Source organism: Artemia franciscana, chromosome 3 (genome assembly GCF_032884065.1).
Source record: "Artemia franciscana chromosome 3, ASM3288406v1, whole genome shotgun sequence".
NCBI lineage: Eukaryota > Metazoa > Arthropoda > Branchiopoda > Anostraca > Artemiidae > Artemia > Artemia franciscana.
Genome location: NC_088865.1, coordinates 11213383 through 11227524, shown reverse-complemented (window position 1 = coordinate 11227524; position 14142 = coordinate 11213383). Strand labels below are relative to the sequence as shown.

At 35.0% G+C, this 14142-nt stretch overlaps 1 protein-coding gene across 2 annotated transcripts in view; it reads left to right on the top strand.

Annotated features, from left to right (window-relative positions):
- LOC136024880 (PDZ domain-containing protein GIPC3-like) overlaps window positions 1–14142 on the top strand; it is a 101719-nt gene that overhangs the window by 66342 nt on the left and 21235 nt on the right. The window contains exons 7-8 of one of the 2 annotated variants that reach the window (XM_065700409.1): window positions 1270–1367; window positions 7850–8028. In XM_065700409.1, the coding sequence (XP_065556481.1) occupies window positions 1270–1367; window positions 7850–8028 (277 nt within the window). The remainder of the gene's footprint in view (window positions 1–1269; window positions 1368–7849; window positions 8029–14142) is intronic. The other variant, XM_065700411.1, reaches the window with a different exon arrangement.

The window sequence follows — 14142 nt, the reverse complement described above, 5'->3', positions numbered from 1 at the left end:
TGGGGTAAAATAAAGTGAAGCATTTTAAGGAATGAAATAAATGAGTATTTGGTGAAGTTAAAGACCTTTCCAATACTGAGTTATCAAGAATGCGAACATGCCAATATAATAATCTATTTAGGCCTAACTAGAAAGTCTATCTTAAGATCTTTGAGGATCCTCAAAGATGATACCCCTTTCTCTTGCTTTGGGACATAGAAAAGGGTTAAAATATTGGTTAAAAAATTATTATTTTATTATATTTTTGTTTTTAAAGTTATTTAATCCACAGGCACGGATTCATGGTGATCGAATTGAATAAATTCTTTTAAAAATTCCATTGTTCACGTTAAGCTATTGGCATAGTTCTTGTTTAAACCCGTCTACCTGCAATTGAATTGACAGTGACAAAATTGAGAACCAGAAAATACCTAGAAAATATGATTCAGACTATATATTGCATATTGAGGCGGGGGGGGGCTAAAGAATAGTGGAGCTGTAGTTAAAATGTTTTACCTACAATTATTCTACTTATAATGAAATAAGAATTGTTGTTATTAACTCTTTTTATAGCCAAAAAATAAGAATCCTTAATCACTATTGAATATCCAAAAAATAAATAAAATAAAATTCAAAAAAGGCATCGAACGGTAGGCTATGCTCACCAAAATTTTAGCTTAACTATGGATATATATCCAAATTTACCATGTACTTTTGGATTTTGAAAGTTTTTTCAGAGGTTTAAGGCATATTTTTTCCTTCTGAACAGCCCTACTGTATACTGATATCTAAAATTCTATTGAAATAATAGGATTTTTTTTCTTAGTAGAATTCTAGTTTAAGGGCTTCTTATTATCTTGAATATAGGTTGGTTTAGGTGAGTGAAGAATTCAGCAATCAATCCAGGGTCGAAAATATACCCTGCAAATGTATTGTTGAGCTACTATGTCTATTCTTTTCTTATTTCAAGGGTTTAAAAGATTGCATACATGACAGCTTTATCTGAATTTTGACAAAAAATGTTACACCTTAATGTTGAGTCTTTAATCTCTTTTTCAATTCAAGATCCGATTTTTTATAAGAAGGATCTATCTCAATTTAAAAGGAAATGTTAGATAGAACATTTTCTAAATTGTTATTTAAATTTCTTTAAAACTAGTGTATTTGGAACTGCTATTTATTCAATTTTACGGTTTTTACAATTTTAAGTATTCTGTAAATTAGTACATGAGCATATAATCTAAATAGAATATCTTGTATTCTTAAAAAGTCCATTTATATGTCTTTCAGAACATCGGAAGATGACTATCCGAATAAAGGATATAAATCTGATTGGTTTAGAAATGCACCCACTCTAAGGGAAGAGTTTCTTAAGAAGCTTCATATCGGTATGTTTTAGCTCATACTATTTTCTCTCTATTGTCTTTTGTTATTTTTGACCATTACAGCTTTGGTATGTTATCAAACAATTCGTGGTAACGAACTGTAGTAAGGAGCGACCTGGCTGAATAGTAACCGAAACTCTAAATAAATGGAGTTTTGATACCAACAGTTACATCAAAAGAATTGCATTTTAATGCTGATTTTAAATATATAAGTTTTATCAAGATCAGTTATACCCATCAAAAGCTACGAGCCAGATAAAATTTGCCTCATTTAGAAAATAGGGAGGGAAACCCCCTAAAAGTTGTACAATCTTAACAAAAATCACACCATCAAATTCAGCGTATGAGACAACCTCACTGTTGATGTTTCAAGCCCCTATCTACAAAAACGTGGAATTTCGTATTTTTCACCGGAAGACATATCACGGATGCGTGTTTTTTTCCCAGGGGTGATCGTATCGACTGAGTGGTCCTAGAATGTCGCAAGAGGGTTCATTCTAGCGGAAATTAAAAGCTGTAGTGCTCTTTTTAATTTACCGAAAAATTGGAGGGCACCTAGGCCCCATTCCTAGCTCATTTTTTCCTGAAAGTCACCGGATCAAAATTCTGAGATGGTCATTTTATTCACCATTGTCGAATAACCTAATAACTATGTCTTTAGGGACGACTTACTCCCCCACAGTCCTCGTAGGAGAAGCTGCAAATTACAAAATTTGACCTGTGTCAAACAGTTCGTGGTAACGAACTGTAGTAAGGAACGACCCGGCTCATGACAGAAATGCAGACAGATAACAGGCTGGGACTAAGAAGCACAAGTAATTACTCCCCATGGACTTTGTCTGTTACCAACAACCATATATATTTGTTCATTAAAAAAAATATTTGTTTTAATTCTCACATTTTAATGTAAGTTTATTTATATTTACATAATTTTTTTCTCTCTTTCTCGTATAGTGCTGAAGACGGCCCTTGGACATAGGGCCAAAATATTCACAGAATTGATTTCCATTAAATCATTTGAGCTCATTAGATCATATGAAATCCACGAAATCCTATACTTCTGATAACAAAATGTCGCACTTTTTAAAACTTAACTTCCAACTCTTCCTATGTAGTTGTAAAACAAAATTGTTCGTGTAAATCATTTCTAAGATATTTTTTTACATACTTATTGTTTGAATTTGCCTATGGGTCATACTCCCTGGTGTAAATTGTACAAGGATTGGTTACCTGACGAGCTTCGTGCTTCCTTACTTTTGGTCCAATTTTTCTAAGGCTCGTATACCTGAAAGCCTCGTGCTTCCTTACTTTGGTCTAATTTGTCTAAGGCTCGTATACCTGATGAGAGCATGGGATGAGCACGTGGGGTGCAGGTCCCACATATGAAGTATAGCAATATTTTGGTGGATTATGAACAGGATCTGCACCCTTCGGCTGACTACACATTAGAGCCTTGAATTTGAAATAAAATTTAGCCAGAATCACATGCCATTCAGTAGCATTTTAACAACAAAAAATACATGAAGCTGCAATGATGTTATACACTGCATAAAAGGTGTTTCATTTAGACAATATTTTCATTAATATAAAATATGTCTCAAGGGTGACACTAAAGATACCAAGTTAATGGTCTTTTAAGCTTCCTTCAGGTGAAAAAATGTAAAATTTTAAGTTACAAAATTTAAATATCACAAGGGGAGCATCGCGATTTTTGATATGCCCAGGTGAGGGATGACTCAAAACTAAGTGGGAACCACTGGTTGAGGGGAAGGCTTGCGAGTAAGATCTGATCACTCCTTCGTAAATTGAAAATACTCTAATTTTTCTATTTTTCGGAATTGACCCTCCCCCCAGCTCCCCAATGTGAGCGGATCCGTTCTGGTTATAATAGTCACGTATCTAGAATTTTTTCTTATTTTTCCCACTAAGTTTAATCCCGATCCCTCCACTCTAAGCTTTTCCCAAGATTCCCGGTACCACCCACCCACCTCCCCCCAGTGACACTGGACGTGGTCGGGATTTTAAAAAAAATCCGTGTTACGAGGTCCTTCTAAATATGAAATTTCATTAAGATCTGATCACTGTTTCGTAAGTTAAAAATACCTCATTTTTTCTAATTTTCAGAATTAACACCCCCTGACTTCCCAAAGAGAACAGATCCGTTACGGTTATGTCAATCACGTATCTAAGACTTGTGCTTTATTTTTCCATGAAGTCTCATCCCGATCCCTCCACTTTAAGCATTTTCCAAGATATTAGGTTCCCCCCTTCAACTTACCCCAATGTCACAAGATCTGGTTGGGATTTAAAATGAGAGCTCTGAGACATGATATACTTCTGATTATCAAATTTCGTTAGGATCTGATCACCCGTTCGTAAGATAAAAATACCTCATTTTTCGAATTTTTCCGAATTAACTTCTCCTCGCCCCCCCCCCAGACGGTTGAATCAGGGAAACGGCTATTTCTAATTTAATCTGTCTGGTCCCTGATACACCTGCCAAATTTTATCGTCCTAGCTTATTTGGAAGTGCCTAAACTAGCAAAACCGGGACAGGTAGACCGACCGACAGAATTTGTGATCGCTATATGTCACTTGTTTAATACCAAGTGCCATAAAAAGACCACAAGACAATGTCAGTAACAATACTTTAAAATTATTCCCCTTTGCTGTTTTTTATTTGGGACACTAAAGGTGGTGCTCTGTCATTTTTGATAAAAACATTACAATTATATTCCTGTATTACGATCCTGACCGAATAGAAGCACTGCAAGGGTAGATTGCTAAGCATAAGAATATATGTGAAGAGTAGAGAAAAGTCCTATACTCTCCGTTAAAGATTTTAAATTATCAATCTAGACCTCTCTTAATGACTTTGCCTCTTTGTGTACACGCAATGACAAATTTCTGCGCATTTCGACGGGCTTATTCTGTGATGTGAATATTAAAAAGCACAATACAAGTGCATGCCACTAGCAAAATCTTTTTTCGAAAATGACACACATTTCATATCATGTAATTAGACTCTGAGCACAGACGTCAGAGCCATAGTTTCAGTTGCTACTAGGCTTTTCAATTGGAATCATTTTTCATTGCACTTGCGTGAAGATGGAGTCATGAATCTTGAGTGGTTTTAGATCTGTGTCAAAAAAATTTTTGGGGAGTATAGGACTTTTTGCTTCTGCACATTACCTTTACTGTGCAAAAAGCAACTGAAACTACTACTGTGACATGCAGAGTTAAATCCTTTTCTGAGCGCATTAATCTGTATAACATTTGAAGAAACATTCCGCCACTGTTCATGCATATGCTTATGCCCTGCTTTGTACTAGTTGATGTTCCTCCCATAATATCTCCCTGAATAGGTTCTCCTTTCATATCTTCAATTTCAAAACGAATCTTGTGTCATGCGGATGCGAGCAGATTGCAAGACGTGGCCTATTTTTCTGGTTGCCTGTCTATGCATGTAATCTAGTAGCTATGGAGTATCCACTCTGTTTGAGACTTAATAGTACCCAGGCTCCTTTGAAGTGAATCGTCATAATTCCATTGAGGTGAATGGATTATTTGGGGTGAGGTGAATACTAGCGAAAATTTTTGAGGCTTCCGATCAAATTTGATTCTATTAGATCTAATATTGCGAATGACTCCACCTCTTGAAAATATTTTTTTACATTTTACTTGATTGACTTCCTTTTATTCAGAAATTTTGATTGTGCTTGTGTTTACAGCAACCCTTTTGTCTGTCTGACTTCGTAGACCAAGAACCGCAATATTTATTGAAAGCTCGCTAATTATTAGGATAGAATTTGGGTCTCTAATTTCAAGAATTTCTTCTTTTTTTTTAAATTTAAGCATTGATTTGGATAACAACACTAAGAATTGGTAGTGTTTCTTCAAATGCTCTATGATTGCAACTAAATTATTTTTTTATTATGCACGGTAAATAAATGTTTACTTCCGTGTCAAATATATCACTCGTTACCGTACAATTCCTATCTACTGCATATCAAACAGTTCGTGGTAACGAACTGTAGTAAGGAGCGACCCGGCTCAATAGTAACCAAAACTTTAAAGAATTGAATTTTGATATCAATAGCTACATCAAAAGAATCGCATTTTAATGCTGATTTTAAATATATAAGTTTCATCAATTTATTCCTACCCATCAAAAGTTACGAGCCTGAGATAATTTGCCTTACTTATGAAAATAGGGGGAAACAACCCCTAAAGGTCGTAGGATCTTAACGAAAATGACACCATCAGATTCAGCGTATCAGAGAACCCTACTGTAGAAGTTTCAAGCTCCTATCTACAAAAATGTGGAATTTTGTATTTTTGTTCCAGAAGACAAATCACGGGTGCGTGTTTATTTGTTTGATTGTTTTGTTTTTTTTTTCCCCAGGGGTCATCGTATCGATCAAGTGGTCCTAGAATGTCGCAAGAGGGCTCATTCTAACGGAAATGAAAAGTTCTAGTGCCCTTTTTAAGTGACCAAAAAATTTGGAGGGCATCTAGGCCCCCTCCCACCCTCATTTTTTCCCAAAGTCAATGGATCAAAATTTTGAGATAGCCATTTTGTTCAGCATAGTCGAAAACTATAATAACTATGTCTTTGGGGATGACGTACTCCCCCAGAATCCCTGGGGGAGGGGCTGCAAGTTAGAAAATTTGACCAGTGTTTACATATAGTAATGGTTATTGGGAAGTGTACAGACGTTTTCAGGGGGATTTTATTTTATTTGGGGGTGGGGCTGAGGAGAGGGGGCTATGTTGGAGGATCTTTCCCTGGAGGAATCTGTCATGGGGGAAGAAAAATTCAATGAAAAGGGCGCAGGATTCTCTAGCATTACTATGAGAAAACAATGAAAAATAAACATGAAAACGTTTTTTCAAATGAAAGGAAGAAGTAGCATTGAAACTTAAAACGAAATTCAATGAAAAGGGCGCAGGATTTTCCAGCATTACTATTAAAAAAAAAACAATGAAAATATAAATATGAAAAAGTTTTTTCAATTGAAAGTAATGAGAAGCATTAAAAGGAACAGAGATTATTACGGATATGAGGGGTTCTAAAAATACTTTAGCATAAAGAGCGAGGTATTTAGGAGGAGATAAATACCTTGCTCTTTATGCTAAAGTATTTTTTGTAATTTCAACTATTTATTCTACGGCCTTTCTGATTCAGGGGTCATTCTTAAAGAATTGGGACAAAACTTACGATTTAGTGTAAAAAGCGAGGTATTAACGAGGGTACAAACCCACTCGTATACATAATAAAAATATACGGTTATGAAATTTTGTTACGTAAGTTAATTCTTAAGTTACGCATATTTTTTACTAATAAAAACGTTCGTTAAAATTAAAAGTACTAGTTGCCTTTTTAAGTAACCGAAAAATTACAGGGCAACTAGGCCTCCTTCCTCACCCCTTATTTCCCAAAATCATCTGATCGAAACTAAGAGAAAGACATTTAGCCAAAAAAGAAATTAATATGCAAATTTCATTTTAATAATTTATGTGCGGAGAGCCAAAACCAAACATGCATTAATTCAAAAACGTTCAGAAATTAAATAAAAAAAACTAATTTTTTTAGCTGAAAGTAAGGAGCGACATTAAAACTTGAAACGAACAGAAATTAATCCGTATATGAAATGGGTTGTGCCCTCCACAATCCCTCGCTCTTTACGCTAAAGTTTGACTTTTTGCCACAATTCTACTTTTTAAAACAATTAATAGCTTTATCGTAAAGAGCGAGGGATTGCGGAGGGGACAACCCATTTCATATACGGATTAATTTTTGTTCGTTTTAAGTTTTAATGTCGCTCCTTACTTTCAACTAAGAAAATTAGTTTTTTTTATTTAATAAACATGGAAGAATTTATCTGAAAGCACGCGAAATAGAATAATTTTAAGCTTCAAAGAGATAAAAAAAAAGTTTGTGGGGAATATTTGCTTTAATATTTTCATAATTGAAGACATTGCTCTAGGATTTCGAAATAAAAAGAAATGGGTGGTGTTCAGAGATATAGTTTCAAAAGATTTATTCATATTAAATTAGTTACAATTTATTAGCATCGTTCACAAGTTATGATTGTGTGAGAAAACAGTCCAGAGTCTTAGAATAGCTAAAGAATACTTGTCAGTTTCAATCATAGCATCATCTATAAATAAAAGACCGTTTTTGGAAGGTTCTCTAAAATATTTAACCCTTCAACAAATATAATTTATGGATGCGCTTTTTCGTCTCATCCTAAGCTTTCTGCCTTGATTTATAGCAATAGATAATGCATTTAGGCGTGCTATTGATAAGATAATCTGAATTTTAAATTATAATTGAAGTAGGCTGCTCAGCCCACAGACTATCGTTCTAAAAGGCGGATTGAGCTTAAACGCGTTTATTGCTCAAAGGTCTTCGTTTCTTTTTATTTTAACTTTTTTAGTTTTTTAATCTGCTATACGTAACAAAATTTTCCCTTACATAGGAGATTTGTTAGAATTCGATAGACTGACTTATAAACACTGGGCAGTTTATGTTGGATGTGACGAAGTGGTTCATCTCTGTAATGTGAAATCAAGCTTGTTCTCTGGCACTTCTGCGTCTATTTCTACGTCCAAATATACTGAATGTGAAATTACTGACGAAAATCCTGTGCAGAAAAACGTAAAATCTTCTCTCTCTCTCTCTCTCTCTCTCTCTCTCTCTCTCTCTCTCTCTCTCTCTCTCTCTCTCTCTCTCTTGCTCTCTTTCTTTCTCTCTCCCTCAACCCATCTCTGTCCCTCTGCCTCCCTTGCCTCTTTTCCGAAGCCTCCTTCCCCTTTCTATAGATACTGTTTATGATTTACACTCTCCCAGTTTCCCTATTGCCCTTAGATATTTAGGCTAAAATTAAAACATTAAAAAGTCCGGCACCTGTCCGTTAGACATCCTAATTGCACTAATTAAAGCCTTTGCAGACATTCATCCAGAACCTTTGTCAGTAGTTTTTAATGAAATTACCTATACTGGTAAGTTCCCTGATAGTTGGAAATTAGGTTTTATTACTCTCGTAAAAACGAAGTATAGCAAACAAGATTTTGCTGGTATCCAGCCCATTAATCTTACTCCAGTATTTCTAAAGTTATATGAAAGTTTTTTTCCTGATTGGTTGAAAGGTAAATAATCCTAAACGTTGACCAAAGGCTATGCGGAGATTCGCACTATACCTGTACCACACACTATCTGGTTCACATTTTCTTTGTCGCAGTTGACTTAAAAGTTTTTGATTTAATTAACCACAATACATTAGTTAAAAACTAACCAATGCTTTCCTAGTTGACCCCTATTTAATAAGAATGATTTCGTCCTCTCTTTCTAATAGAACGCAAGTAGTTAAATACCTGAATGTATACTCTGATCCCCTCTGAATTCATAATGGTGTACCTCAGGGAACCCTCTTAGGCCCAATTCTATTTCCTACCATGATAAACAGTCTTGGTGTCGATTTCCCGGATAGATTGAAAATCGTTGACGATTTAACTGTCTTAGACATATTCAAATTAACCCAATAGACATCTTGGAGTCAATATCAGACGAAGCTGTTGCTAGCGATATGAGAGCCAGCCCTTTAAAGTCAACAGTTTTAACATTTAGTTTCCTAAAATCTCCCCCTTCTTTCTCTTGTCCTACCCCCTATCCCCTGAAATCTCTGTTAATACTCTGAACTTACTGGGTGTTACCATCTCAAGCGATTTAAAATAGGATTGCGACGTTAATGATTTCTTAAAACGTACAAATACTGCATTTTCTCTCCTCAAACTCCTCAACAAATTGAAATGTCCCAAATATCGCAGTGTTTGAGGATTTGTCTTTCTTTTGTACGTCCTACCCTCGAATACGCTTGTCCTGTTTGGCATCCTGGCATCTTTAATGAATTGTCGGACAGAATAGAGGCAGTTCAAAAAAAGGTACCTAAGAATAATGTTCAGTGAAGGTAAAGTGCCTTACATTTCCCTTCTTTGGAGAACAAATCTAGTCATCCTTAAGGAAAGGAGAGCACAAATTTCCTTGCATTTTGCCCACAACGCCGTGCATAACCCTCGTACTACTTCTCTTTTCCCCAGTGATCATCTACCACCTCCAAACTCGTCCCCACGTTTTGTTTCAAAAAAATCCCCGTTCTTGTCCCAATATGAGTTTGCAATTATCCCTCACATATTTGAAATTTTGAATTAATAACCCTCCCTCCTTCTCACTCTACTTTTATCTTAGAGTTTTAGTGTTTATTTTCCAGTTGATAACTTTGTAATGCTTGCTAGATAGACTTTTGTTTAATTTTGTTTTCCCTGTTTTTACTTTACGAGTTTTTGTCGTTTGACTTTTTTATTGACCGCAAATTATAATTTTGCACCGACACTAAAGTGCGAACTCGGCCCTTTTGGGCTTGTGATAGCCACTTTTTTTTTAAATAAATCTTATCTTATCTCCCTTATTGGATAATTGGATCCCTTATTGTTTTTGAACAATATTTGAACATCGTTATGAACCGTATTTACTAAAATGTTTGCTTTCTGTAATTCCATATCAAGGGAAACTTAAGTCTATTTGTAACATGTGAATGTAGAAACAAGACAGATAGATCTCTTACTTTTGTCATAAAAATGATGTTTGGGATCCACCCCTGTTTTTTTGTCTTTTCAGATAAATGACCTGTTTTTCTATTCTTAATTAAATTTGATTGTGTTTGCCAGTAATCTAATTTTCAAATACGCTAAACTCTCTTCAACAAGGCAACCCTTTTGCTAGAGACAATTACGTGGATTTAACTGTAATTTTGTACGAGTCACTACACGGTCTTATTAAATTTCAGGCTAATGATTGTTAATAAATGCGTAGGGCGAATTCAAATGAGGGACTTGATGCATTATATTGGCCCACGTCACACTGAGCCACACCCTAAGTGCTAAGATTTCTTATGTGTTTGAATATTATATTTGAGTCCACTTTAAGAATCTGAGTTGAGAGTTCATTTTTGGAGTTGATAGATATGTGTTTGTTAGTGACCCTTGGAAGAAATACCCAGGCAGGGTAGGAAAAGAGTTCGCGAGAAATATCGTCATTAGTATATTGACAGGACGATCTGTTTATCCTCCAAGGAAATAGCCAGAGATATTATTGGTGACCCAGGTTCTGCCATCCTTAACCCAGAGGTTGGCCCTTTTGATCGTTCGATCACGTTACCATACTTAACAAAACTGTCAGTGTTGGACCCGGATTTAATTGTGGTTCAGCGGTGGTCGATACATTACAATAGTGGTGGCTGCGATGCAATACCGCTCCAATAAGTGGTGGCAAAGACTAAAGGACCTATCAGGAGCACTGGTAATAAAAGAATCCGTGTTTTCAAAAAATATTATTTAATTTAGTCTGCATAGTAGCCTATTGTAATTAAATGTAAGAAAAATTATCAGAAAAAGACACAATCAATAAAATATATTACGAAAATTTGAATGAGGGTTGCCTAGTTAGAATATAGCAAATTTTTACGAATAAATACATCACACAAATAATAAGCATATGAAAGTAATCGGTGAGACGTAGCAATTTATCACGAGACTCAACTGAAAGATAATTGGACCATTCGAGAAAGTGTTTTCATGTAGGTAGACTGAAGATGTATTTTTATGTTAGCTGGATTTTGAAATAATGTTGGTCAGAGATGATACAGATACGAAACGAAGAAATATGGAACAAACAGATTCAGAAAGTGAATTGAGAGAATAGAACGGTAAAAGGAATCAAAGTAGACCAAGCAGCAGAAGTGGTAGGAACACTGTGAAATCGAGATCCATCAGGGGGTCACAGAAAAATAGTCATGCAGATATGATAAATATATATTAAATTTGATAAAAGAAAGAAAGAAAATACAAACGAAAGAGAGGAAGACAAAAAAAGATAAGAGAGAACAGTGGTAGCCGAAAGAGAGCACCGAGAGTATAATAAAAAATTACAGGATGAGATAGATCAAATTGAATAAAATTGTTAAGCCCATAAAATATATCATCAGGCTCGTATAGATAAAATTGAAATAGATTATCAGACTTGTATGGAAATCCTTACTAAAGCTTGCGAAGCCCGTCATGGACTGTTAATGAGTGAGAGATTGTTAGAGATTAATTCGGAAGTAAATAGGCCAAATAATGTTGAAAATAAGAAGCATGAAATTGATTTTCAAGAAAATTTTCAGAAAACAGAAGACTTCAGAAAACTTTTACTGAATATGAGACGTTGACAAAGTTCATGTCAAGGTGAAACAATTATTGTGCCAAACACAAATGAGAAGAAATATATTGTGGTAGGAACACTGTGAAATCGAGATCCATCAGGGGGTCACAGAAAAATAGTCATGCAGGTATGATAAATATATATTAAATTTGATAAAAGAAAGAAAGAAAATACAAACGAAAGAGAGGATTACAAAAAAAGATAAGAGAGAACAGTGGTAGCTGAAAGAGAGCACCGAGAGTATAATAAAAAATTACAGGATGAGATAGATCAAATTGAATAAAATTGTTAAGCCCATAAAATATATCATCAGGCTCGTATAGATAAAATTGAAATAGATTATCAGACTTGTATGGAAATCCTTACTAAAGCTTGCGAAGCCCGTCATGGACTGTTAATGATTGAGAGATTGTTAGAGATTAATGCGGAAGTAAATAGGCCAAATAATGTTGAAAATAAGAAGCATGAAATTGATTTTCAAGAAAATTTTCAGAAAACAGAAGACTTCAGAAAACTTTTACTGAATATGAGACGCTGACAAAGTTCATGTCAAGGTGAAACAATTATTGTGCCAAACACAAATGAGAAGAAATATATTGTATGCGCTTTTCCTCGTAAAGCTTGATAAAGTTTGGTCCAATATGAAACCACCAAATGATGGAATTCAATTCCTATTTCATGACAAATTATATGTTTCTACGGTAAAAGTAAAGAAAACTAAAAGAGAGAAAAAAGATGGACAGCGAAACTATAAGTTAAAAATTCAATTTTTATTCAGGGGTAAGTTGATTCCTGCTACGACTAGAGAAAGGGGAATAAAAAGAAAAATCTTAGGATGGAGGAGAAGGTCCGTGACCTGTTAAGAAAACTACTGATACTCAGAAAATAAAATTGAATGAACTACCATGGGTTGCGGAAAGATTGGGGAATATTGAATTTTGGGTTGGGTTGGAAAAGTTTGGGAAGGAATCTGAGATTAGTCCTATCAACTCTAACGGAGATTTGGTCCGTGACCTGTTAAGAAAACTACTGATACTCAGAAAATAAAATTGAATGAACTATCATGGGCTGCGGAAAGATTGGGGAATATTGAATTTTGGGTTGGATTGGAAAACTTTGGGAAGGAATCTGAGATTAGTCCTATCAACTCTAATGGAGATTTGGTTTCTTTTGGCGAAGAGGTGCCTCTTTGGGAGCTATGAATGATGTACGGTTAATTCAATAAACAAATTAATAAAAGATTGGGGGATATTGAACTTAGGATTGGATTGGAAAAGCTTGGGAAGGAATCTGAGATTAGTTTTATCAACTCTAACGGAGATTCGGTCTCTTTTGGAGAATAGGAGCCTTTTTGGGATCTATCAATAATGTACTGTTTGTTCGATAAACAACTGGTTGGCCAGTTAGGATGCTGTTTCTGAGATTTTGTCTGTCCGATCTGGAATCCTTGGATAATTCTGCCAGCTCTGTCATATTCCACCCTAACCTTTGTCCAGTAACTTTATTCACGGTTTAAACTTATCATGGGAGTCGACGATTGTTTCCTGCAAATCATTCATTGCATTTGCAAACCTGCAACCGTTCATGGCTTTCATGGTTTGCAAACCAGCAAACCAAGCTCATTCATTAAGTGACTTACTCAAATTTTATCTTAAGTTTGCATAGTTCTTCACTCTACTATCACAGGAGAGGGGACCCAAAATGAACTGATTAAGGATTTGCTAAAACTTTTAGCAGTTTTCCATGTGCCCTTATCGGTTTCAAAGGCCTTTGTATTTTCGGTCATGGATTATTTCAAATTATGCCAAGGGGTAATTTGTATTTTAATTGAGATGGAGCGTTGTTTCCATCGATTGAGATTAAGAGGCTAGTTTAGCCGATTTTTCATGATGACTAGCATTATCGAATCTGTCAGAAATTGTTCTGACACCTGTCAGAACCGGATTAGGTTCTAACCTGAAATAGGTCAGAACCTGTTTCTACGCTTCTCTCAAATGTAAATTCATGAGAGCGAAAAAAATTATTTAATTACGCTACGCACGATGATTTTCTGCAAATCTTGTGGGCTTAAATTTTCAAAACCTCATGTAAATCCCCATACGATCTACACCATCATTGCTATGCAGTGGAGACGTTTGAAGGGTGACAGATCCATAGCAAAGCTGTGAAAGCAGCAGCACAGACTCAGGTCAAAGAAAGAAGACAAATAAATTCAGTGTTCAAGTTGGTAAGAGTGGATCAATGTGGCACATGGGTGGTTATTTATCTCACGGGGAGAGGTTCTGGGGTTCCACCCCTTTTTTCTTTCTTTTTCTTCAGGCAAATGACCTGTTTTCCTTCTTTTATTTGCATTCACTTATATTGAAATGTCAGTATATCAATGAAATATCAAATATATATATATATATATATATATATATATATATATATATATATATATATATATATATATATATATATATATATATATATATATATATATATATATATATATATATACCTGTTTTTACTATA